Genomic DNA, 23,944 nt, shown 5'->3' with positions numbered 1-23,944 from the left:
ACGGCGATGCGGGGAAGGAGGACGGATGCCACCGGTGCCCGGGAGAGACGAGCACGCGGCCCGCACGGGAACTCGTCGTGGCCCGGGAAAGCCACGGCCGGAGCCTAAAGCGGCGGTGCCCGCCAACACCACGACGGAACGTCCCGGAGGGCTGTGGAGGAGCCCGGATGGGACCAAACGCATCGAGGGAGGCGTCGAGTCCTCTCGCAGGGAGCGGAGGTCGCCGCGTGCGCTGCCCCGGCTCGGACAGTGGCCCAGCGGGAAAAGGAAAATTTCGCGGGGCCTGCGAGGCCCCCGGAAGGATTACGGCGCGCACGTCCCTGCGGTCGCAGGACTGCGTGCCTTGCAGCAATTGGGTCGCGGCGCGGAAACAATGCGCATGACTGAACGGGGGGTCGCGGCGTCGATCCGGGATCGACCGCGATCCACCCCGCTTTTGCGTGCGAGCGAGCTAGGAGTAGGGTCGCGTGTCGTGCCCCGAAGGGCTAGTTATCGGTGTGGCTGGTGATAGGCCTCAGCGAGAGCCAAGGGACGAGCCTAGAGATGAGGGAGGACATCGCCTTGGACGTTATCGGTGAGGTGGCCTGCCAAGATAATTTAGTGTGAGCGGTTGCCGGCCGGCGAGGTGTCCCCGTTCTGCATCCGTTTTTGTGTTGGTGCGTGATTCGCGTGGGCCGCAGGGCGGTCATACGTTCGCGTAAGTAATTGGGGATTTATCGGATGCAAGCGGGCGGGACGCCAACGCGCCGAGCCACGGGGAGGACGGTTGTGAAGACGCTCGGGTTCCGTCGGAGATTCCCCTCGACCGTGTGCGCCGCAAAGCCCTCGCGCGAGCGAGTATCGCGTCGCGAGTAGCGGGTGGACTTCCGGTTTCGCGACGGCGTGTAGTGCGGCAGCGGCCGGCGATTATTTTGTGACCCCCGCGAGACACGCGGTCGTGTTCTATGGTTGCCGGGAGTGTCGGCACGTTCGAACGCCCGAAATTCATTGTGCGCGGAAGATTCCACCGCCCGTCCTTGTCGGCCGCCTGCCCACCGCGGGAGCTTCCCGCGTATCGTTCGCGTTTCTTTTGGTTTAATTCGTGCCGGGGCGCCGCATTGTCGGAACGCCGCAGGCCGCGTCCCGTGATATTGTTGTTTCTGTCCGACATTTATTTTTAAATAAAGTTCGTTATTTGTTAAGCCCGGAGTCTAATTTTCTGGCGTGTCGTCCACCACTTCGTGTTACCGCAGTCGCCTACTCCCTTACGATTCACCCCGCCCCTCTACCGTTAGGCAGAGCTGGTCGAGATTGTCGCGCGAGGATCGAGGACACCTTGGCGTATCGATTTTCGCGAATTGACGCGTCGTCGAGCGCGTCTGGCGCCCAGCAATTTCGCGCGATAGCGTGTGGCTGAGATTCGAGCGCGACAAGCACGGCATCGGGGGTATCGGTTACCCAGCCGGTCTTCTTGTTTTTGCCCGCGGCTTTTCCGGTCAGGAAAAGTCGTGACAATATATACATATATATATATATATATATGCGTGCGTGCGTGCGTGTGTTTGTGTGTGTAATATACGGGGTGTTCCATTTTAACTTTCGCATCGGTATATCTCTTAATTAATACTACGGTTATTGATAATCAAGTAACAAAATATCAATTTATAATCGTGAGAACGACTGTTTAGAAAATTCTTCGCAATTTCTGCTTGCGCAAAAAATAGTCTTGAAAAAGACTGATTGATTTTGGTAAATGCAAACAGCGATCGTAAAGATAACTATCATACATATGCCTATCGTTTCTCAATCGTCAATCAGTCTTTTTCAAGACTATTTTTTACGCAAGCAGAAATTGCGAATAATTTTCTAAACAGTCGTTCTCACGACTATAAATTGATATTTTGTTATTTGATTATCAATAACCGTAGTATTAATTTTCCTTTAAAAATATTTTTTATATTGATAAAAATGAATAATATACAGATTCCAAAGCGTATATTATGCAATATACTTTTCAAATTAAATAGCAAAGACAGGAATACACGTCCTTTAATAAGATATATAAAAAAGCAATATGATTTGAATGCAGAACAATTGGACAAAGTAGAACAAAAATTAAATAGCTCTTTTATTCCTACATTTAAATCAAAAATAGGTCGTGCAGTTTACAATGCATCCGTGTTCGAGACGAAAAATAAAGATTGGTTAGCTACAGACTTTGTTGTCAACTTTGATGAGCCTGAAAAACGTGGAAGACCATTGAGAGACAATTTCGAAAAAAGTTCACGGTCTACTAAATTTCGTAAAATACAATCAATTACAGATAGTTATTCTGCAGAGGAAATAAAACAAGCTTTTTATAAAAATTTGAAAGATGCGGGGAAAAAAACAGTTAAATTAATAGAAGATCTTCTCAATAGTCCAATGAAGATGATGTTGATGAAGAAAAGGTGATTCTTTTTTCTGAAGACGAAGTCATAGCTTTAATTGAAGATACTAAACTCTCAAAGTGGCAGTATGATACTGTAAGAAAACAAGTACGAGCGAAGAATGCTAATATTTTTATACCCTACAAAAAATTGTCATTAGCAAGAAAAAGATGTTATCCTCCGTTTTCAAGTATAAACATCACTGAAAAAGATGCAAGATGCAATTTGCAAGAATTACTTGATCATACATTCTCTCGTAATCTGAAAATCCCAGATGTTTTATACAAATTGACACTGTGCGAAACTGAATTGTCTCTCATAATGACTTCAAAATGGGGGTGTGACGGAGCATCAGACCAGAGTCAGTATAAGCAAAAATTCGAAGATGGAACGACATCGGATGAAACGATCTTCATGATATCCATGGTACCACTGACTTTGGAAATAAATAATGCTCACGGACGAACAACAGTCTGGCACAATCCTCAGCCTGGTTCGACCAGATATTGTCGAGTGATTAACTTCGAATATGCAAAGGAAACTCCAGAAAAAACTGTCACAGATATTAATCGAATAAAATTGAATATCGAAGCACTGTTACCAACAACTGTTGAGGCAGACGTTGGTAAATGCAAAGTTAATCACGTAATGAAGTTAACCATGATGGAAAAGTATGCCAAGCTCTGACAGGAACGGCTTTTTCTGCATCGTGTTGCATTTGTGGAGCAACACCTTCAGAAAAGAACAATTTTGAAAAAATAGTCCAAAAAGCAGAAGCAGAAAAAAATTTCAATTTTGGACTTTCAACTCTCCATGCGTGGATACGCTTCATGGAGTGCATCCTTCATATCGCTTATTGATTAGAATTTAAAAAATGGTCAGCAAGGACGAGTGAACAGAAGGAACAGATGAAGGTTGCTAAAGAGAAAATTCAAAAAGAGTTTTGGAGGAGAAACGGTGTTCTAGTGGATTACTTAAAACAAGGCTCAGGAAGTTCCAACGACGATAACACTGCGAGACGATTTTTCCGTGATCCGGTATTAACATCAGATATCACAGGTATTAATAAAGAATTAATTCATAGATTCGCTATTATTTTACAAACAATTACTTGCAGTGTTAAAATACATGCTAAAAAATTTGAGGAATACGCAGCAGAAAAACAGCAAATCTGTATGTAAAACTGTATGGATGGTATTATATGCCCGCGTCTGTCCACAAAATACTTTTTCACGGAACAAAAATCATCGAGCCTTTCGTACTTATTCCGATAGGCCTATTATCAGAAGAAGCCCAAGAGTCGCGCAATAAAGATTTGAAACATTATCGTGAATTTAATACTCGAAAATGTAGTAGAATTAATACAAATGAAGATTTAATGCACAAATTATTAATTTCATCACATCCGTACATATCCAATCTGCGACAAAAACCGAAAAAAACTAAATTAGTGATAGATCCAGACGCTAAGAATTTATTAATTTTATCAGACGAATGAATGATCTTGCCTTCACTGGCTGGATCAATCACCGATCTTACCTTCACTGGTTGGATCAATGGCCTTTCAAGCCTTATAACTCGAAAAGTACTTAATCAAAAAATGTTATAGTTTTTGAAAAGTTCTTGAGATAAGCTATGAAAATGTGCAATGAAAAAGGGGGAATTTTATTTAAAAAATTCAAAGTGACCTTGCCCTAACCTAGACAACGCAACCCATGGTCAAACCAATAATACCATCTTATGTCCTCCTCGAAGTCATAAAACTTTTGTCTGAAACATTTTCCCGTATCTTTTAGACTTTACGAGATATACCGATGCGAAAGTTAAAATGGAACACCCCGTATATTACACACACACACGCACGCACGCACGCACGCACGCATATACAGGGAGTCCCAGAGCATACTGGTCACTGTTCATAAAAAGGTAGATGGGATCGAGATGAACATAAAAGTTCAATATTGTCGTGGGTTTGGTCTGCTAATAATCGAGATATAAATTTTTTAAATTATGCGAATGAGAGCGCGCCTTGCGCGCCGAAGGAAGGGCTCGAGCCGCTCGAGCCATAGCACGGCCTACTGTTTCAAGTATTGGCTGCCGGCGGCGGCGGGGGAAAGAAGGAGAAGCGTGGCGTCGTCGCCGTTCCCACGTCTCGCCGCACCGTGCCTAAGCTCGCGTCGATGGCTGCTACGCACACTCGCGATTACATGACGAGATTATAAATTATTAATAAAAATAGGACAAATTTAAATCGTAATAAACTTTTGTAAATAAGAAAGTTGAAAGAGAGAAAGCGATGGAAACGTATGGAACCTGCAAATAATATAATATTTGCCGCATCAAATTCTCTCATCGTTTTTTATGGAATATTAAATTAACGAAGATTTATCACGATTGATTCTTTATACATTATCCTTTCGTAACCATCTTATTAGAAAATTACGAAATGCACGAAATACTATCTAATATACTAATCTAATATACGAAATATACTAATATGCACTCTTTGTAAAATAACACGATAGAAAAATATTCACGTTTGATCTAACGACTTCAGGATAAATTATTCGATGCAACTTCTACGGTAATTATAGGTAATTAGAGATCAATGTTATGTCAAGTATCGTTAGTATGGTTAACTAGAAATGATTTTCTCTTGTATATGATAGAGAACTTCGAATTTCTTCTGTCGTTAATACATTATAAGTCACTGAAAATCTGTCGTAATTAATAATGCAATTAAGGTAGAAGAAACTGTTAAGTTTTCTATGGTATAAAGAAAATCCTTCGTTTGTGTTAACAATACCTGATATTGAACATTAATTTTTGAGCATAATTATCGTAGCATCGCGCCTAAGCTATCGTGAAATCGTTACATCAAGAGGGAATATTTTTCTGTGTTATTACAAAGAGTGTAACATACTATGGTTAAGTATGTTGCGCAGTTTAGTACGCATTTTAGTAGGACACCCCCATCTCCTCTCTCTCTCTAGTAGCTCCTCTCTCTTCCCTCCGAAGCTCTTCGCTCTCTCGCGCTCTCTTTCCTTCTCATCTAAGCTCTCTCTCCTCTCTCTCCCTCGTCCTCTCCTCTCTCTCTCTCTCTCTCTCTCTCTCTCTCTCTCTCTCTCTCTCTCTCTCTCTCTCTCTCTCTCTCTCTCTCTCTCTCTCCTCTCTCTCTCTCTCTCAGGCGTCTCTACCGTGATGGACGTTGTCAAAGATCGCTCCGCAAATGCAGTTAATTTAAAGTGATTAAGAAGTGAAAGAAAATTATAAAAAGGTTGTCGTGGCTGTAAGAATAAGCGTAAGGACCAAACAGGACCAAAGTTTTCTAGCGAGAGTGCGTGGATCTATGCGGAAAATCAGTATATTTTCCATGCGGGTCATACATGTCGCGACAGGTAGACATTTATAGTGACGTGTATATTAATTAAAGTTACGTACGTGAGTGGGCGCCCGTATCGATAGGATCGGCATCAGCCGATACCTACTAATATGGTCGATGAATATGCGGAATATAGATGTGCCGCATGTAAGAAGGAAATAAAAAGTCAGGTCGTGACATATAAGTCATGTGTCAAACTTTTCTTCCATCCTGGATGTGCAAGTAAACATAAGGTGTATGACAGAAATCGAGAATATGTGTCTTGTCCTGGCCCATATGAGAAGTTCACAGTAGACAGTGAAAAAGATATAGATGTGAAAAAAACACCAATACAGACGGGAAGCGGAAGAGAAAGACTAAGTTCTACGGGATCGACGGGAAGTGGCGGAAGCAGAGCGATAGGAGTCAACATGGGCATGGATACGAAAATTGATTGGCTAGTAAGAACTATGAGAGAGATGAAAGATGAAATGGCATGCAAACGAGAAATAAAAATGCTGATTAAAGAAACAGTGCAAGAGGAAATAAAAGCTATTAAACAAGAAATGGAAGACCTACGAAAAATAATACGAGGAGGAATGCAGGCGTCAGCGGAAAACGTGCGCGGCAGTTACAGTGAGGCAATAAAGAAAAAGAAGGAAAACATCATAATCATCAAACCGAAGACTCAGCAAGAAAGTGAGACCACTAAAAAAATAATAAAAGAAAAAGTTGATATTAAGAATATGCCAATGGGGATAACAAAGGTACGAAAAGGAAGAGAAGGAACAGTAATTCTAGGATGTGAGACCGTAGAAGAAATAGATAAATTAAAAGATGTAGTACAGTCTAAACTAGGTGACAATTATAATGTTACAGAATCAGTACAAAAGAAGCCGAAAATAAAAATTGTTAATATTAGCGAGGAAGAAATAGAGTTGGATGACGATGAGCTAATAGATACAATAAAGAAACAGAATAGTATTGGTGAATCTCGTATAAGCATAGTTAAGAAAATCCCGAAAAGAAAAAATATGGATGATAGTCAATCTAGAAGGAAAGGAAAAGAAGGTAGATCTTTAATAATTGAAGTAGATGAAGTAACACATGAATTGATGTTAAAAAAAGAAAAGTTGAATATAGGCTGGAGAAAATGTCCTGTGTTCAATCACTTCAGCATAAAGAGATGTTTCAAGTGCTGGGGATTCTACCACATTGCAAAAAAACTGTACGAGAGATGAAACGTGTCATAAATGTACAGGAAAGCATAAAGCAAGTGAATGTAGAGAGAAGCAGAACAAATGTGTAAATTGTATGTTTAAAATAAAAACATATAATTTAAAAATAAAAGACGATCATGATGCTCTGGATCCGGAATACCCGACATACAAGAGGGCTATCGAAGAGGAGAAGAGGAGAAGTGGATGGGAAGCCAAAAAATAGCAATTACAGAAAGAAGAGGATCAGATAATATATACAAACGCGCAAAGTTTAATGGCACATAAGGACGAGATACAGCATCAGATTATGAAGAAATTAAATCCGGCAGTTATTGCATTGTCGGAGTCGAGACTGATTGCGGAAATTGAAGACAGTGAAATAAGTGTACCGGGATATAGTGTGGTTAGATGCGACGCGGAAAATAGAAATACAGGGGGAGTTGCTCTGTATGTAAGAGACGATATCAAGTATGAAATAGTAGTATTGAAAAAATTAGAAAGGATTGTGTGGTGCGTTGCAATAGAAGTAAAAGAGAAATTGTTTAAAGGAGTGTTAATGGTAATATATCATTCACCGAGTGCGTCACATGGAGAGTTTATAGGATTCTTAGAGGAGATAGTAGAAGAATTAACAATAAAAGAAGAGTGTATAATATTAGGAGACTTTAATATAGATTGTATGACAGACTCTTATTATACAAATAAACTACTAACGACTATGCAAAGTCTAGGTATGAAGCAGTATGTGGATAAACCAACGAGAGTTACCGAAAATAGTAGAACAATTATAGATCTAGTTTTTGCGAATAAAGATATAAATGTAGAAGTCAAGTACGAACCTAAGATAACGGATCATGCGTGGATAAGTTGTGATAAATACGAACAAGATTGTAAATAAATATAAAGAATTCAGTGGCAGGGATTATAGTAGATATAATGCGGATGAGTTTATTAAGCTAGTGGAGAGTAATTTAGAAAAAGGATATGATTTAGATATTAATGAGTTAGATATTAATGTAAAGGCAAAGAATTTAATTAATAGTATTGTAGATGCGCTAGACATCTCAGCACCTAAGAAAATTTTTAGAATACCAAAAATATGGGAAGGGAAAAAATGGTATTCAAAGGAAATAGAAGAGCTAGCGACTAGAAGAGATGAGGCTTATAGAAAAGCACTGTACGATAGCACGGAACAAAACTGGCAACAATTTAAAATAGAAAGAAATGCAGTAGTAGTTAGTTTAATTAGAACAAAGAAAAAGAATATTATGAAAACATGATTGATCATAATAGTAACAATCCCACAACTATGTGGAAATCATTAAAAGAAATTATTAGAGGAGGACCAATAGGCGCGAAATTTGTAGGAAACATAGATTTTGAAATATTAGACAATAATATAGAGTGTGATATAGCTGATAAATTTAACTTATATTATATACAAAGTATTAAAGACATAATAAAATCTATAGATAAAAATTATACAACGAGCACAAATAAGAGAACTATTTATTGTATTGAAAAGATGGGAGAGCTAGAAAAATTTGAATCAATTACGACAGAACAAGTAAGAAAAATCATTAGGGAATTACCAAAAAAGAAAGGTACAGAAGAAGGAATAACTAGCGATATATTAAAAACGGTATTTTGTGTCATAGAAGAGAAATATTGTGATATAATAAATAAGTCATTGAGTGAGGGTTGTTTCTTGAAAGAGTGGAAAACATCCACGATAATTCCAATACCAAAAGTAGAGAAACCTAAGAGGGCAAGTGATTATAGGCCTATTAATATATTACCAATATATGAAAAAGTATTAGAGATAATAGTTAAAAAGCAAATTGAGGTCTACCTAGAAAGTAATAATATTATAACGGAACATCAGTCGGGCTTTAGGAAAAATTACTCGTGTGAAACAGCAATTCAAACAGTTATAGATGAATGGAAATTGATTATTAGTGAGAGACAAATAGTAGGAGTTATTTTTGTAGATCTTAAACGGGCTTTCGAGACAATTGATAGAGGAAGATTATTAGAGAAATTATACCAGTATGGTATTACAGGAACAGTTCTAGAATGGTTTAGGTCGTACTTAAAAGATAGAATGCAACAAGTTCAATTTAATGATAGATGGTCTAAGATACTGACTACGGAATACGGAGTGCCACAGGGTTCGGTATTGGGTCCATTGTTGTTTATAATATATATGAATGATATTGTTAACGTTTGCTCGGATGTGTGTAATATAAAAATGTTTGCGGACGATACGTTAATATATGTAACAGGTGAGAGTAGTGCGGAGATAGAGAGGAAATTGAATATTGCATTTAACGTAGTGGAGGAATGGATGAATATTAATAAACTGAAGATGAATGCGGGGAAAACAAAATATATGTTAGTTAGAGGTATAAGGAAAGAATTGAGAGGCAATACTATTGTGAGATGTTTGGATGGAAATGAGATTGAGCGCGTAGAAATAATAAAGTACTTGGGCATAATTATTGATGATAGACTTAGATTCAGCGGTCACTGTGATTACATGCTAAAGAAAATAGGGAAGAAAATAAGTTTTTTAAATAGAATAGGGAACTTTATCTCGGCTTACACTAGATGTACGATATACAAGACAATTATAGCACCTCACTTTGAGTATTGTGCAACGCTACTAATAGATATGGGGGATACACAGTTAAGTAGGCTCCAAATAGCGCAAAATAGAGCTATGAGAGTCATATTGCAATGTGACAAACGTACCAAAGTTAAATGTATGCACCAAGCGTTGCAATTTATGACCATAAGACAAAGGCTGTATTACAATATGTGCATATTTATTTTTAAGATCTTAAATAATATGATGCCGGAGCAATTTAGTAATAGACTTAGAATAGTAGAGGGAGAACGCGAAACTAGGCAGACAGGGGATATTGTTATAGAATTCCGAAAAACAAGAAGCGCGCAAAAAAGTTTATTTTATGAGGGTGTGTTAATGTACAACGCATTACCACACGAAGTTAAACATTGTAATCGTTTAGAAATGTTTAAACGAATGCTAAAAGAATTTGTTTTTAATGATGTAGCATAAAATTGTATATATATGTATTGAAAATAGCTGAGAAAGCTAATAAAAGATCAATCAATCAATCAATCAATCTCTCTCTCTCTCTCTTTCTCTATCTCTCTCTCTCTCTCTCTCCCCCCCCCCCTCCCTCTTTCTCTCTCAAGCACTACGTAGTACACAAATACAGTAAATATTACCACGTTTAACAACATCTTTAGTTTGTACTATTCTACTTTCATTATGTGTAATTTGAATAAAATTTTAACAATTATCATTTCTTTATATTTTTAGTGTACACACGATCGAAAAAAAAATTATCAAAAATTATCACTAAAACTGCGATAAATAATCAGCACGATACTTTCTTTCTGAGTGTCGTATCGTGTTTAATGTTAAAAATGTTAAAAAATAGTAATCTTGTTAAAAAAATTTTATGACATTTAATGAAACTCTAATAATATTGATTGGAACTGTTGTTGAAAATGACGTTTATCGTGTAAATACTTTAGAGGGAAAGATATTCCTGCTAAATTACAAAGTATAAAAGTACAAAGTTCAATTTTACATACAAATCAAGAGTAAATAAAAAATTCAATAATGAATAAAAGAATTCAGAGTTTCTTTTACCTTTAATTGCATTATTAATTACGACAGATTTTCAGTGACTTATAATGTATTAACAATAGAAGAAATTCGAAGTTCTCTATCATATACAAGAGAAAATCATTTCTAGTTAACCATACTAACGATACTTGACATAACATTGATCTCTAATTACTTATAATTACCATAGAAGTTGCATCGAATAATTTATCCTGAAGTCGTTAGATCAAACGTGAATATTTTTCTATCGTGTTATTTTACAAAGAGTGCATATTAGTATATTTCGTATATTAGATTAGTATATTAGATAGTATTTCGTGCATTTCGTAATTTTCTAATAAGATGGTTACGAAAGGAGAATGTATAAAGAATCAATCGTGATAAATCTTCGTTAATTTAATATTCCATAAAAAACGATGAGAGAATTTGATGCGGCAAATATTATATTATTTGCAGATTCCATACGTTTCCATCGCTTTCTCTCTTTCGACTTTCTTATTTACAAAAGTTTATTACGATTTAAATTTGTCCTATTTTATTAATAATTTATAATCTCGTCATGTAATCGCGAGTATGCGTAGCAGCCATCGACGCGAGCTTAGGCGCAGTGCGGCGAGACGTGGAAACGGCGACGACGCTACGCTTCTTCTTCTTTCCCCCGCCGCCGCCGGCAGCCAATGCTTGAAACAGTAGGCCGTGCTATGGCTCGAGCGGCTCGAGCCCTTCCTTCGGCGCGCAAGGCGCGATCTCATTCGCACAATTTAAAAAATTTATATCTCGATTATTAGCAGACCAAACCCACAACAATATTGAACTTTTATGTTCATCTCGATCCCATCTACCTTTTTATGAACAGTGACCAGTATGCTCTGTCACTGTATATACATATGTATATACAGTGTATATACATATATATACAGATATATACAGACTCCCTGTATATACATATATATACAGATTTATTTATTTATTATACATATATTTATATATGTACATAAATCATCCACATATATGTGTATTAGGTATGTACGTATAAATACCTATATAAAAATGGGTACAAATATATATGTGTGTACATGTACACACACACACACACACACACACACACACACACACACACACACACACACACACACACACACACACATTCAGAAACGTTTATCAAGCCATTGAAATTAGTTGTAGACAATCGTTCGGTAATCATAGTCTCATTTCATGTGAAAGTTCTTGTGTTTATATGTTTTAATAATTATTAACAATTTTTTTTTCTAAATCGGCTTCGAGGGATCTCTTGCAAATTTTAAGACAATTATTTAAAAAAAAGCATCAAGATTGCTTTAAAATTACGGGCTCTAGACTTTTTTGAAACAAAACGTGTCATATGGCCCCACTGTGCGTCGGTAGGGGTGCATGGAAAGTCGCAAACGCACGTGGTAATTGTCATGTGTGGAATGTGTATGCGCGTAATTATATCACGTGTGCAATGTGCACGTGTGCAATTTGTATGAACGTAATAATATAACATGTGCAATATGCACATGTGCAATAGCGTCACGTGTGCAATGTGTATGAGCGTAATAATATAACGTATGCAATGTGCACGTGTGCAATAGCGTCACGTGTGCAATGTGTATGAACGTAATAATATAACGTGTGCAATGTCCACGTGTGCATAGCGTCACGTGTGCAATGTGTATAAACGTAATAATATCACGTGTGCAATGTGCACGTGTGCAATAGCGTCACGTGTGCAATGTGTATTTTGTGCCTTGATTATTTTTGTGTGTGCAAACGAAGCAGTAGGCAATCGGGAACGTAGGCAAAGAGGACCACCCCGATATAAACTCTGAGGATTAAACAAAGATATTATGGATAAATGCCTATGTCAGTCTGCAGAATATCTGCGGCGGGTCTTAATGCCTAATAATAATTATTGTGTAAATTTATTTACGAAGTCTAGCTCTAAGGTTTAGTATACTTATATAGAACATCTGTTTTGGAACGTATGCATGTGTCCATTTTAAGTTTAATCAATTTTACCATTTTATTTTCCAAATTTGTAACGACCTGTAAATCTTAAGTGTCAATGAATTTTTCATAATAATTTATTTCTTCTTCCACAGACAGTTTATATATATATATATATATATTTATAGATGTATTAATGATCTATTTTATGAATTCGGGCGCTGATTTTTTTTGTATATCACGATCACATGTGATATTAAAGAAATAGCATTCTTTTGGCATGATTATCCATTAATTAATTAAATAAGAATACAAATTAAACATATACAAAGAAAATAACTTAAAAATATAATTTTTTGTACTAAAGAGTTAAGTTGCATTTGAAATTAATGTTATTATTTCTCATTACAGATGCCGTTGCATTAAATCCACATTTTAGACCGCCGATGAGGGATGAATTTTATCGCGTCGTTGCAGAAGCCGTCCGAGGTAGAAAACAAAGAAATTGGAACAACATTATTAGAAACTCTAACGCAGGTGAACAAACAGCGTAATCGCAGAAGACACGAAGCGGGCCAATTCCTGGGTTTAAATCCCGTACAGCAAACCGAACAGGACGAGTTTCATGAAAATGACAGACATTCTGGATCTGAACTTAGTACCCTCAGTTGAGACTTAGGCTGGTATTCATAGTCGAATCTTATTTCAAGATCGTCTCAAGCAATATCTTAAGATGCTAATACAACTCTGTGATTGGCTGATGGCATCTTAAGACAGTACTTAAGATGATCTTAAATATAAGATCCGACTATGAATACTGGCCTTAGACTTAAATGAATAAGACGTAAAAATTTATGTACACTTTTTGTACCTTTTTATATTTATGTTAATTTTAAATTTATAGCATATTGATTATACGTACATTGATTAATATAATAGTAAACAAAAATCCAATTTTTTGTATGTGTGTCTCTTTTTATGGTAAACATGGCCGATTTTTAACTTTGATTTTCTTTCTTTGTCTTTCCTCATGATATTCAAAGAGTTGCCACTTGGACAAATTTATGCAGGTCTAAAAAATCATATTTTTAATTTTTTGAATAACGTATACGTTATTCAATGAATTAAAAATACGATTTTTGGATCTGTATAAATCTGTCTAGATAATTAGATAATGAATAGAAATTACACATTTCTATTCGGTTTACAAGGTATTAATGTAGTCATATGCACGTCATTAATATTTATAAAGCATATGTTGCCATCATGTTGCTGTAAAATGTCTCCGACAAACAGTAATTTTATATGTATACAGTAATGTTGCAGACGACTACTGATGACAACAAAATGCCTTTATATTGCCGTCATATTGCTGTCACAATGCTGTCAAATCGCAGATGTGGCAAAGTGACGACAACTTGTTGCCGTCATATTGCTGTCACAAATTAATTCATTGGGGGAGCAAACCAACATCAACAAGTTGCCGTCAACATGCTATTCTAGTGTCGAATTCACGTGAGTACAACTTAAGACGCACAATGCTGAAGCACCTTGTCTCGAGTTTCTAGAAATTGATCGCTGCAACGGTTGACAACAACATGACGGCAACTTCATAGGCGTTTGGTTATCTGGGATAAGTAGGGATTACGTACGTAAAAATGACATTTCGAAAAAAAATTGTTTTTGTTAATTAAGTATTTTCGGACACGTACATGCATTTTAGAACATAATTATGTATATATTTTAAATTGAACATCTATATTAAATAATAATTTGTTATTATTTAATACATAGTAAAAATACAAAATTTTGTTATAAAAACAGAAAAAGAACAGTTTAAAAACAGTCGCGACAGCAATTTAAACGATGATCATCGCAAACGGGTTTGTGGCATTAAGCACAACATTGATTGGTCTTTTTATCATTTTTATATAAATGATAAAAACACCTTTTTCTTTTTTTAAATTTATTAATTAAATCTTCCCAATATTTTGATTGAGCTTAGTTAGAACTCGATCGGTTTAATCGTTTCTGAGATCCCATAATCTCGGGTGCTCGCAAGTCGTGTACTCGCGTAAAGAGCACGATCAGGCTCGCGTTGCGCTTTCACTTGGCGCGAGCCACTACCGTGTATCTTGATATTATAGTTTCGTTATCGCTTGCATTACATTTTATATGTTATCAGTGATGATGTGGGGAGTCACTTCGGCGATCATTTGGAGTTTATGTTTCCCTTGGTAGAGTGAATAGAGTCACAGCGACGCAGACTCCGTAGTGATTTATGTACCAAATGATAAGTACGTTTAAAAATTTGGTCGGTGTGAAAGGGAGCGTCCCAGATGCGCACAGTAACAAATGGACACCACCAATCAGATTGCTGGGTTGGTTAGGGTTAGGATGAATTTATAAAATTTGATTGGTGGTGTTTGTTTGTTATTGTGCGCATCTGGGACTCACTCGTGTGAAATATGTCTATAAACACTCGCGCCCAAAAAAGACTTCTATTAACCATGCACTAGGACAGGGCTCGACTACGCCAGATTACACAATAGATAGAACTGTTCTTGATTGTTCTTTTTCATGATACCTGTTTTCTCTTCAGGCACAAAGTACTCGGTCGATACAAACAAATTCTACTTATCTTTATAAGCATATGCACAATGGAATATTCTTGTAATTTTTTGAACGATTTTGTTGTCATATATAAATTTAAATAATAATAATATAAAATAATAACTATTTTAGATTGGTCAAAATATATTTTTATCATTTTTTTTTTAATTTGCTGAATACGTAACAAAAAATAAATAACAAAAGATATGCGTTTTATATCGTTTTTTTCGACCTGCCGAAAAAATGTCTTACTGACGTTTTTTGGCTTTAACGAAAAGATAACTTAAAAATGTCAACTTTCGTCACCTTTTAGTATTAGGTGCTGTCTGAGAATATAAGCAATATAAATTATTATAAATTGGATAATTTAATTACAGAAAACTAAAGAAGTTATAAATTAAACTAGAAAAATATGTTACGTCCAGCCTTATTAAATTTAACTTTGTTTAAGTAATGAAGATAATTCGAAAAACGAATGCAGGTAAGACATGGAAAAACGTAACGGATTTAAAATGTTCCGTAGGCACACAATAGACCGAGGGTAGATGCCTGGGTCGAACGCACTTTTATGACTTGAAATGTGGGTCAACGTGCCGATATGCACGTTAAAATCCGTTTTCAGGTCGTGCGCCCATTGGTCCAAATTTCGAGTCAGCGAATTTAATCACTTTAACTCGGGACTGGACCAGATGCTTACTTTGGTCGGGAATAGAATACAAGTCGTTATGAATTTAAAATAATGAAAAGCTTATTTAAAACTTAACAAACATTTATTATTAATAATATTAGTCATAGAAATACAATAAACTTTCAGCAAAAATATTTGTTTTTTTTACAATTAAGCGCTGAAGTCTGTTTTTGACATGAGATTACGCGGTCTAAATGTTTATATATATGTTATTAATTTAGGGTAGATTTAACGATAATAATTTGGTGGAAAGGCAACATAATTCAGGCGACGTGATCAAAAGATTTGATTGTTATATTATTCTAATTTTTCTAGCGTGGCGGTGGAAGGGGAAAAGAAATTATAGAAAAAATCCACCAGAACGGTAAAAGGGACTATGGTAGTATGATGTAAAAATGGGAATAAAATCTGTGGGAGCGAGAGAGGATATTATGAAAAATAAGGAGTCGAGGTCGATTGCTTCCGGGACGAGGGCAAACTCACGGTGGAGCAAGAGTAGAGGGTCGGTTTTCATTGGGAACTGCTTTAATAATTCGATTAACGACTACTAGATTATAATGATTTTATAATGATAATATCGTGGGCGAGGAGGAGGGGGGGGAGAAAATTCAACCAAGATTTCAATATCCGAGTCTGCAGGTGAGGGTAGGGGTGGTATCTCTTCTGGGGGACTGATAGGTGAATACGTGGGGGGAGGGACTCGAGGTGAGGGTTACACGACATTTTCCCGAAAACTAGATAAGAAAATGTTGGTACCAACAAAATTCTCTAGGCAATACCGTTTCAATTTCTGCAGATTAGTAACACTGTTAATGTAGTAAATCCCATGATGTAATAAGAAAGGTGTACCATTGCGCATTAGCGATGGCGGCACGATGAGCGGAGCCAAAATGAAATTTGGGTCTAAATGCACCGCGCCATTCGAACACGACACAATCATATATATTTAGAATATTAATCGCGTGTACTTAAAATGCAGATATTTGGAAGAATTATGTAGAAATATTTAGAATAGTACAAGCGCAGTACAAAAATGCCTTTGTAATAAGAGAAATAACCTATACTGAATTAGTAAATAATATAATTGTACTGTAAGCATGATTTTATCTTTATTATTTTTTATTTTTTCATAATTCTATCTCTATTTTTTCCATCTTTCTATCTACATTATTGAATAAAACATTATAATACCAATGTTAAGATAAAAGTACAATGTTGGGACATTTATATCTGAACATTCAGATATAAATGCATGTCTTAGCATTTGTACATTTACCTTGTGTTTTCGATCACGCGTTCGAATTTGCACGCGTTTCGTTTGAACGCCGGAACACGGGCCGATTGGCTCGCCAGCACCGCATGGTGTAATTCTTCCTTTTGGAATCGGCGGAACGAGACTCGCGAACCGAATCCAGAAAATTGCGGAAACTCGGAGCACGAATATTCAGTAGCGAGATTGACCGAATTCGAGAATCCGCGAGACACGGAGAGATTACTGCTCCGGTTTCCGTTTGACAACGATCTGCTGTGTAAGACGGGTGCGCGGCGGAGCTCGCGAGTGGGAAGGATCGTAAATCCCTCCTATTCAATCAGGGCTGCGTACGTTAGAATAAGTTTCGCCAAGTGACCAAGGGGAAGGACCCTTGGTTTGCTTTCCTGATTTTGACAAGTGAACGGTGGCACGCACACTATTCGTGTGTCGAGTCCCGCGAATCGCGCTCGGATGGTGTGATCGGTGCGTGCCGCAGCCCCGCATGGTCGTGGTCGCAAGGCTCCCCTCGCGCATCCCGCACACCTTGATATTTGATAGGATGTAATAGGATGTACAAACAGTTGTTATTGCTGATTTTTTATCATATTTTATTAGATGTTCTTTTATTACAAAGTCTATAAATTTTTTAGATTTTTTTTTAAGTAATTATTTTCAACTATTTCTTTATTAAGTTTTCTCAATCTTATGTACGTACGAGTCGTACAAGACATGCAATTACTTTTCTAGGAAAATTGTTTATTTTTGCGCAATACAATATTTGTTAAATTATCAAAAATTTTATTTTCTCGACTGAAAAAGTTGCCATGGAATTTTTCAAATTCCCTATTCATAATATCTGCTGCTCTTATAAAGTCGGTATTGGGATACATGCAATTTCCTCTGGAAATAAATGAAAGCCAATCAGTTGGTATATGAGGAAGTGTTCTGGTTGGGACGCCCAAATGAGAATAAGTGGATCGGAATCGGTGTGCAACATATCCAGCAATGTATATTAAAGTATTTTTTTCTATTAAATCTGTTGCTGTTTTTCGTTCCAAAGCTTCAAGTAATGCTACTTCTTGCAAATTGGGAGTATAATTACTTAAGTTTACAACTAGAAATACACATTAAATCATGTAAAACACAACAAATACATACAAAATATATATTATTACCCAATCTAGAAAAGTTTGAATAATATATATAATAAGTGGATCCTTGTATATATAATAAGTAGGATCCTTATGCGCGACAAATTCATAAAGAGTTATTTCAACGCTTTAAGGCTGGATCTACAATAGGTGTAGTAAGCCTAAGGGCATAAGGCTTACTACACTTATTGTAGATCCGGGCTAATACCTTCACTAGTTCTTCTTCAGTATCCATTATTTGTAGTTCTTCTTCAATGTCCATTGTTTCTGTCTCTCTTTCCTTAACGTTCATTAATCTCTTTCCTCTTCTCCTACATCCATCATGCATGTTTCCTGTTGTACACACTGTGCACTTGTCAGTTCGCAAGATGTGTCATTAAGATCTGTGAGGATTGTGGAACTATCTCCTGCAGTATTTGTGCCTGATGCAATGGTGTATCCAAAATGTTTGCCCAATATATACCATTTAAGTCTATTTCTTAATTCAACTGGGCTTGGAGGAGGATATGATCATCATATCCTCCTCCCATCATTCTTAAATAAGAAAACATTTTCAAGAAGATCTTGATTTAATCTGTTAGTTAACAGATATTGTATTGGACGCGTTTCTGATGAATATTGCTCTTGTATATATACAAACATATCACGTAGAGACTTGTTGCATAATATAATGCCTTTTTGAAATTGTAATAGGTGTTAATCGTTTTCCAATTCGCATTGCTTGAATGAAATCATTCATTTCATCAAGAATGGTATTTTGTTCCTTTAAATTTATACCATATGCATGCGAGGTGCTATGTCCATATTTAAATTTGCTGTTAAATAGGTCAAACTAATTATTAAATATTTGTAATACATCGGCGGTTTGTTTCCATTGTTGAGATTTGAGTAAACCTTGTTCACCACACCAACGTATAGCTTTTGCATTAGTATTCGAAAATACTTGTGCAGCCAGTTTTACGTTTTGTCTCTGTGAGCCTTTGACGTCCAGATGTGCTTGGTTTAATTTATGCGCTATTTTTAATTCTCCTACATTAAGCGTTAATAATTCTTCTAAACATGATTTGTCGATATTACTTCCGTCAATTGTAAAGCCAGAGTCAAACAAATTATTTCGCGCCAATTTCACTATGTGCGGAACGTCTGCAAAAAAAATATATTTTTAGTGTATTATCAGCAGGATGTGTAATATAATGTTGTTTTTGAATAGTTTCTTGTATATGTCTTTGAGTATTTGTGGTAACATTTATTCCTATGTTTAATTCGTACCATAGCTTTATGTTTGTGAGCCCCATGTCACTTGTCACAGCTACAACAATATATTGCATTTCATAAAGTCTATTAATTATTGTTAATAGAGTATCCGCACACATAGGCTTATCAAATTCATAATATATTGGCTGCTTCCATTTTTGAAATAATCCTCGAGCCATTACAAATTGACAGGTTTTGTAGGGTCCATATATTTTTTGTTCTTTGGGATGTAAATCTATTTTGTTTGAAATATATAATTCGTCGAAAGTTAAAACTGTTAATTTATCTACTGTACACAGATTCAGCCCTTTCTTTTCCATAATTTGGAGCACATCTGTTAAAATTCCAGGTGGAATATTAAATGTTGCACTCCAATTATTTAAGGTGTTTATACATGGCAGTGGCATTTTCTTTACGTTCGTAGATATCGATAGGCCTTTGGACTTATGGCACGTAAAGCAATAGCAGATGTGATATCTTCAGCAGACCATTTCATGCGAGTTTTAGTATTTGAAGACAATAATAGTTTTATTTGTCCAGGAGTGAACACTTTCTGCAACACTTTAACATGTTTTTCGTTATCAACTGTCATTTGTGTAATGGTCTCAGATTTCTGGTGTACAGTCTTTGCTAATAATTCCATCTGTTGTTTTAACTCTTTATTATCTCCGAGAAGTGTCTACTTTTCTTGCAACAATTCATTTTTTTTCTTTTAGTAATATTTCCTTTTCTTTTTTTCTTTTATTAACAGCTGCATTAATTCTTCTACGGATGTATTTTGTTCATTAGCATTTTCTTCATTTCTGTAAAATACAAATGTGTGCTTTAATAGCAATATATTAATTAACCACTATTGAATATGTAAACATTATACCATACATTGTGTTTGTCTCTTCCGTTATATCTAATCCAAGAGTATTTGTTTCTTGTATGGTTTTTTCTTTTGTTCATTAGCATTTTCTTCATTTCTGTAAAATACAAATGTGTGCTTTAATAGCAATATATTAATTAACCACTATTGAATATGTAAACATTATGCCATACATTGTGTTTGTCTCTTCCATTTTTATATTTAATCCAAGAGTATTTGCTTCTTGTACGGTTCCTTCTTTAAGAATTTCACAAAGATTATGCCCATTGTGTTTCTGCATCTGCTGTTTTTGCTGTGCATATTTTACTAATTCAGCATAAGTTAATATAACTTCTTTTACTCTGAAATATGTATTTATTTATATTATTTATTACTATTATTTATTTATTTATATTATTTTTCAGTATTTATTTTTTATTAATATAACACGTTAGTGACATATTAATAACATTTTACAATAGAATATATACTTACTTTGCTTTTAATTTGGTTTTTTTCTCTAAATGTAATAATACATTAGGCACGGAATTCTTTTTTAATCTGCATAATTCTTTTGGCACATTTGTTCCACGTAGTGTTGTCCATTTCATTTCGAAGCAATCGTCTTGGAAATGTAGAGAGCATATTCTTGCTACAAATATATATATATATATATATATATATATATATATATATATAAATTATTACATAGATTCTACCCAGTGAACACAGTAATATAGCAGCAGTGTAACAGCAATGTAACCGAATATAACAGGTTACGTTACTCTGAAATTACACGTAACTTACATGTAAGTTACAATTTCCGACTCAGCAATATAACATGTACATGTACCTATATGTAAACTGACGCGACTATATTATTTTTTATAAAAGCAATTAAATTTTGCAAAACATATTAAAAATAAATAGCATTAATTTATTTACTTATTAATTTCATTGTTAAATTCATATTTTTCCATAACCTTAATAATTTGATGGAAATTGCGATCTATTTAGCACTAATCTTTGAAGCGTTCAAATGATTAATTAGATGGTTAACTATATAGATCATAATTGTAAGAAAATTGAATAGTATACATTTATTATTCTGTTTTTGTTCAGCACATGATGAATTTAGATTTTGTGCATTTTTTGTGCGCAGTAATTGTAGACAAACCGTTATTTTTGAAAACATTATCTTATAATAATTTTTTTTATTATCAAATAAATCTGTCATTCAGGATGTTATAATGTTGTCTGATTTCTGAGTCAACTACGACGCATCGTTCCGTAATAACATTGATACGAACGTGTTATGTTACGATTATACAATTTTTGTTGAATAACTGTAACGCCAAAACGATGTATAACAGCTATATCACTTGCGTTTAACAAATATTACGTAACAGGTTATTTCCATGTCATATAGCACCTACATATCACAAGAATAACAATGTTAAATTACATGTAACTTCCATGTTATTCCATGTTATATTGCCGCTATAAAATGTGTTCACTGAGTAGTTTCTAGTCAAAAGTATTATAAAAGGAATATAAGAATGTAAGTACATACAAAAGGATGTACGTATGGATAATGTAATCAATTCAGAATATTTTTATTTTCATATGCTTGGTTTATGTATTTATCTAATGTATATAACATAACATAACCTATACTATACATAACTAACCTAACCTATACATTATATCCTCTGTATTAATATATCTCATAATCTCACGATTAAAAATTTTATTTTAGAACTAACAAGATGCCGAAGAGAAAATGTAACTTTAGTGAAGAATTAAAAAGAAATACCCATTTATGAAACGTGGACGTTTTGATTGGAAAGTAGTTTGTACCTTATGCTCATCAACCATTTCAGTCGCACATAAAGGTTCACATGATATTGCCGAACATTTAGGTACACAAAAACATAAAAAGTGGGAGCTAAGTCAAGCTAGTACTTAAAAAATTGATAATATTTTTTCAAAATAATCCAAAAACGATAAAATTCACGCAGTTGAAGGAACTCTTGTATATCACACAATATATCATCATATTTCTTTTCTTTCTCTCGATTGTACTATGAGTTTAAATAAATTACTTTTTCAAGATTCTGATGTTGCTAAAACCGCTACTTCTAATAGAACTAAAGCCATTGCTATAGTTAAAAATATATTATCTCCACTATTAATATCTAAAACAATGAAAGAAATTGAAGACATATATTTTATAAGTGTTTCATGTGATACTAGTAATCACGGAGCTATAAAATTATTGCCTATTCTTATTCAATACTATGAAGTTAATCATAGTGATTAAAACAAAAATTCTAGAAATTTTGACTATTAAAGAAGAAACTTCTGACACAATATCTGATATGATTTTAACCAAATTAATAAAAAAACATTTTTTGTTGGCAAAATGTGTTGCTTTCAGTGGCGATAACTGCAATAATTTTGGTGGTAAAGATAGAAAAGAGCAAAACAATGTTTATGCCAAGTTAAAGAGCAGGCTGCAGAAACAAATAATTGGTATTGGCTGTCCAGCTCATATTATCATAATACGGTTCATAAAGGTTGTGATAATTTTTCTATTGACATAGAATCAATTATTATGAAAATTTTTAATCATTTCTCAGTGTTTACTGTAAGAACAGAAGCTTTGAAAGATTTTTGCGAACAATCTGAAATCGAATATTCCAAACTTTTATATCACTCGAAGACAAAATGGTTAAGTTTATATCCTGCTATTGAAGGTTTATTAAAATTATATGAACCGTTAAAAAATTATTTTTTAAGTTTAGAAAATCCACCAAAGATTTTAAAAGTTTTTTCGAAAACGATTTTAGTGAAACATATCTGTTCACTATCCATTCAACCATGAACCTAATGCATATAAATATTGAAATAATTGAAAGAGCCGATAATTCCATTATTGAAGTAAAAAAGTTTAAAAGAAATTCTTCACAATTTAGATGAAAGAATCACTCAAAAATTCATACCATTAAAAGTAAAAGAAATTTTAAGTAAAATTAAAAATACAGAAAAAGAATTCTTCCTTGAAGAAATAAACAGTTTTTATGTAATAATGAAAAATTACTTAGACTCTTGGATTATTTTTCTTGAAGAACTAGATGTTTTTGAATGGATGGATGTTAATAAAATTAAATTAGCTCAATGGTCAAATGTTGAAAGGACACTTGAATATTTGCGCTTTTACGACATAGTGATCGACGAAGAAAATTATTTAATGAATTTCTTTGCTTTCAAAAATTTGTAAAACAACTGTCCTGATAAAATTACTGTTAATTGCAATAAATTTTGGTGCAATTTTTAAAAAAATATGAAATTGGCAAAAACTGTCACGAACTAAAAAAAAAGCACAATTCTTTTTCTGCTTACCAGCTCATAATGCAAATGTTGAAAGAGTATTTTCTAATAAAAAGTCAGTGGAGTTCAGAAAGAAATAAGTTACGCCACAAACTGTATCTGATATTATAAAAACAAAATATAAT

The 23,944-nt window shown here is 35.0% G+C and overlaps 1 protein-coding gene across 1 annotated transcript in view; it reads right to left on the bottom strand.

Moving 5' to 3' along the window:
* Positions 1-20,163: 20,163 nt before the first annotated feature.
* The window catches only part of LOC118645842, an 18,467-nt gene continuing 14,686 nt past the window's right edge, over positions 20,164-23,944 (bottom strand). The window contains exons 2-4 of the mRNA XM_036287602.1: positions 20,922-21,078; positions 20,621-20,788; positions 20,164-20,544 (exon numbers count right to left, since the gene is read on the bottom strand). Of these exons, the coding sequence (XP_036143495.1) occupies positions 20,481-20,544; positions 20,621-20,788; positions 20,922-21,078 (389 nt within the window). The 3' untranslated portion in view covers positions 20,164-20,480. The remainder of the gene's footprint in view (positions 20,545-20,620; positions 20,789-20,921; positions 21,079-23,944) is intronic.

This window comes from Monomorium pharaonis, chromosome 5, assembly GCF_013373865.1.
Source record: "Monomorium pharaonis isolate MP-MQ-018 chromosome 5, ASM1337386v2, whole genome shotgun sequence".
In the NCBI taxonomy this organism is placed as follows: Eukaryota; Metazoa; Arthropoda; class Insecta; order Hymenoptera; family Formicidae; genus Monomorium; species Monomorium pharaonis.
This window is presented reverse-complemented; position numbering and strand designations above follow the sequence as displayed.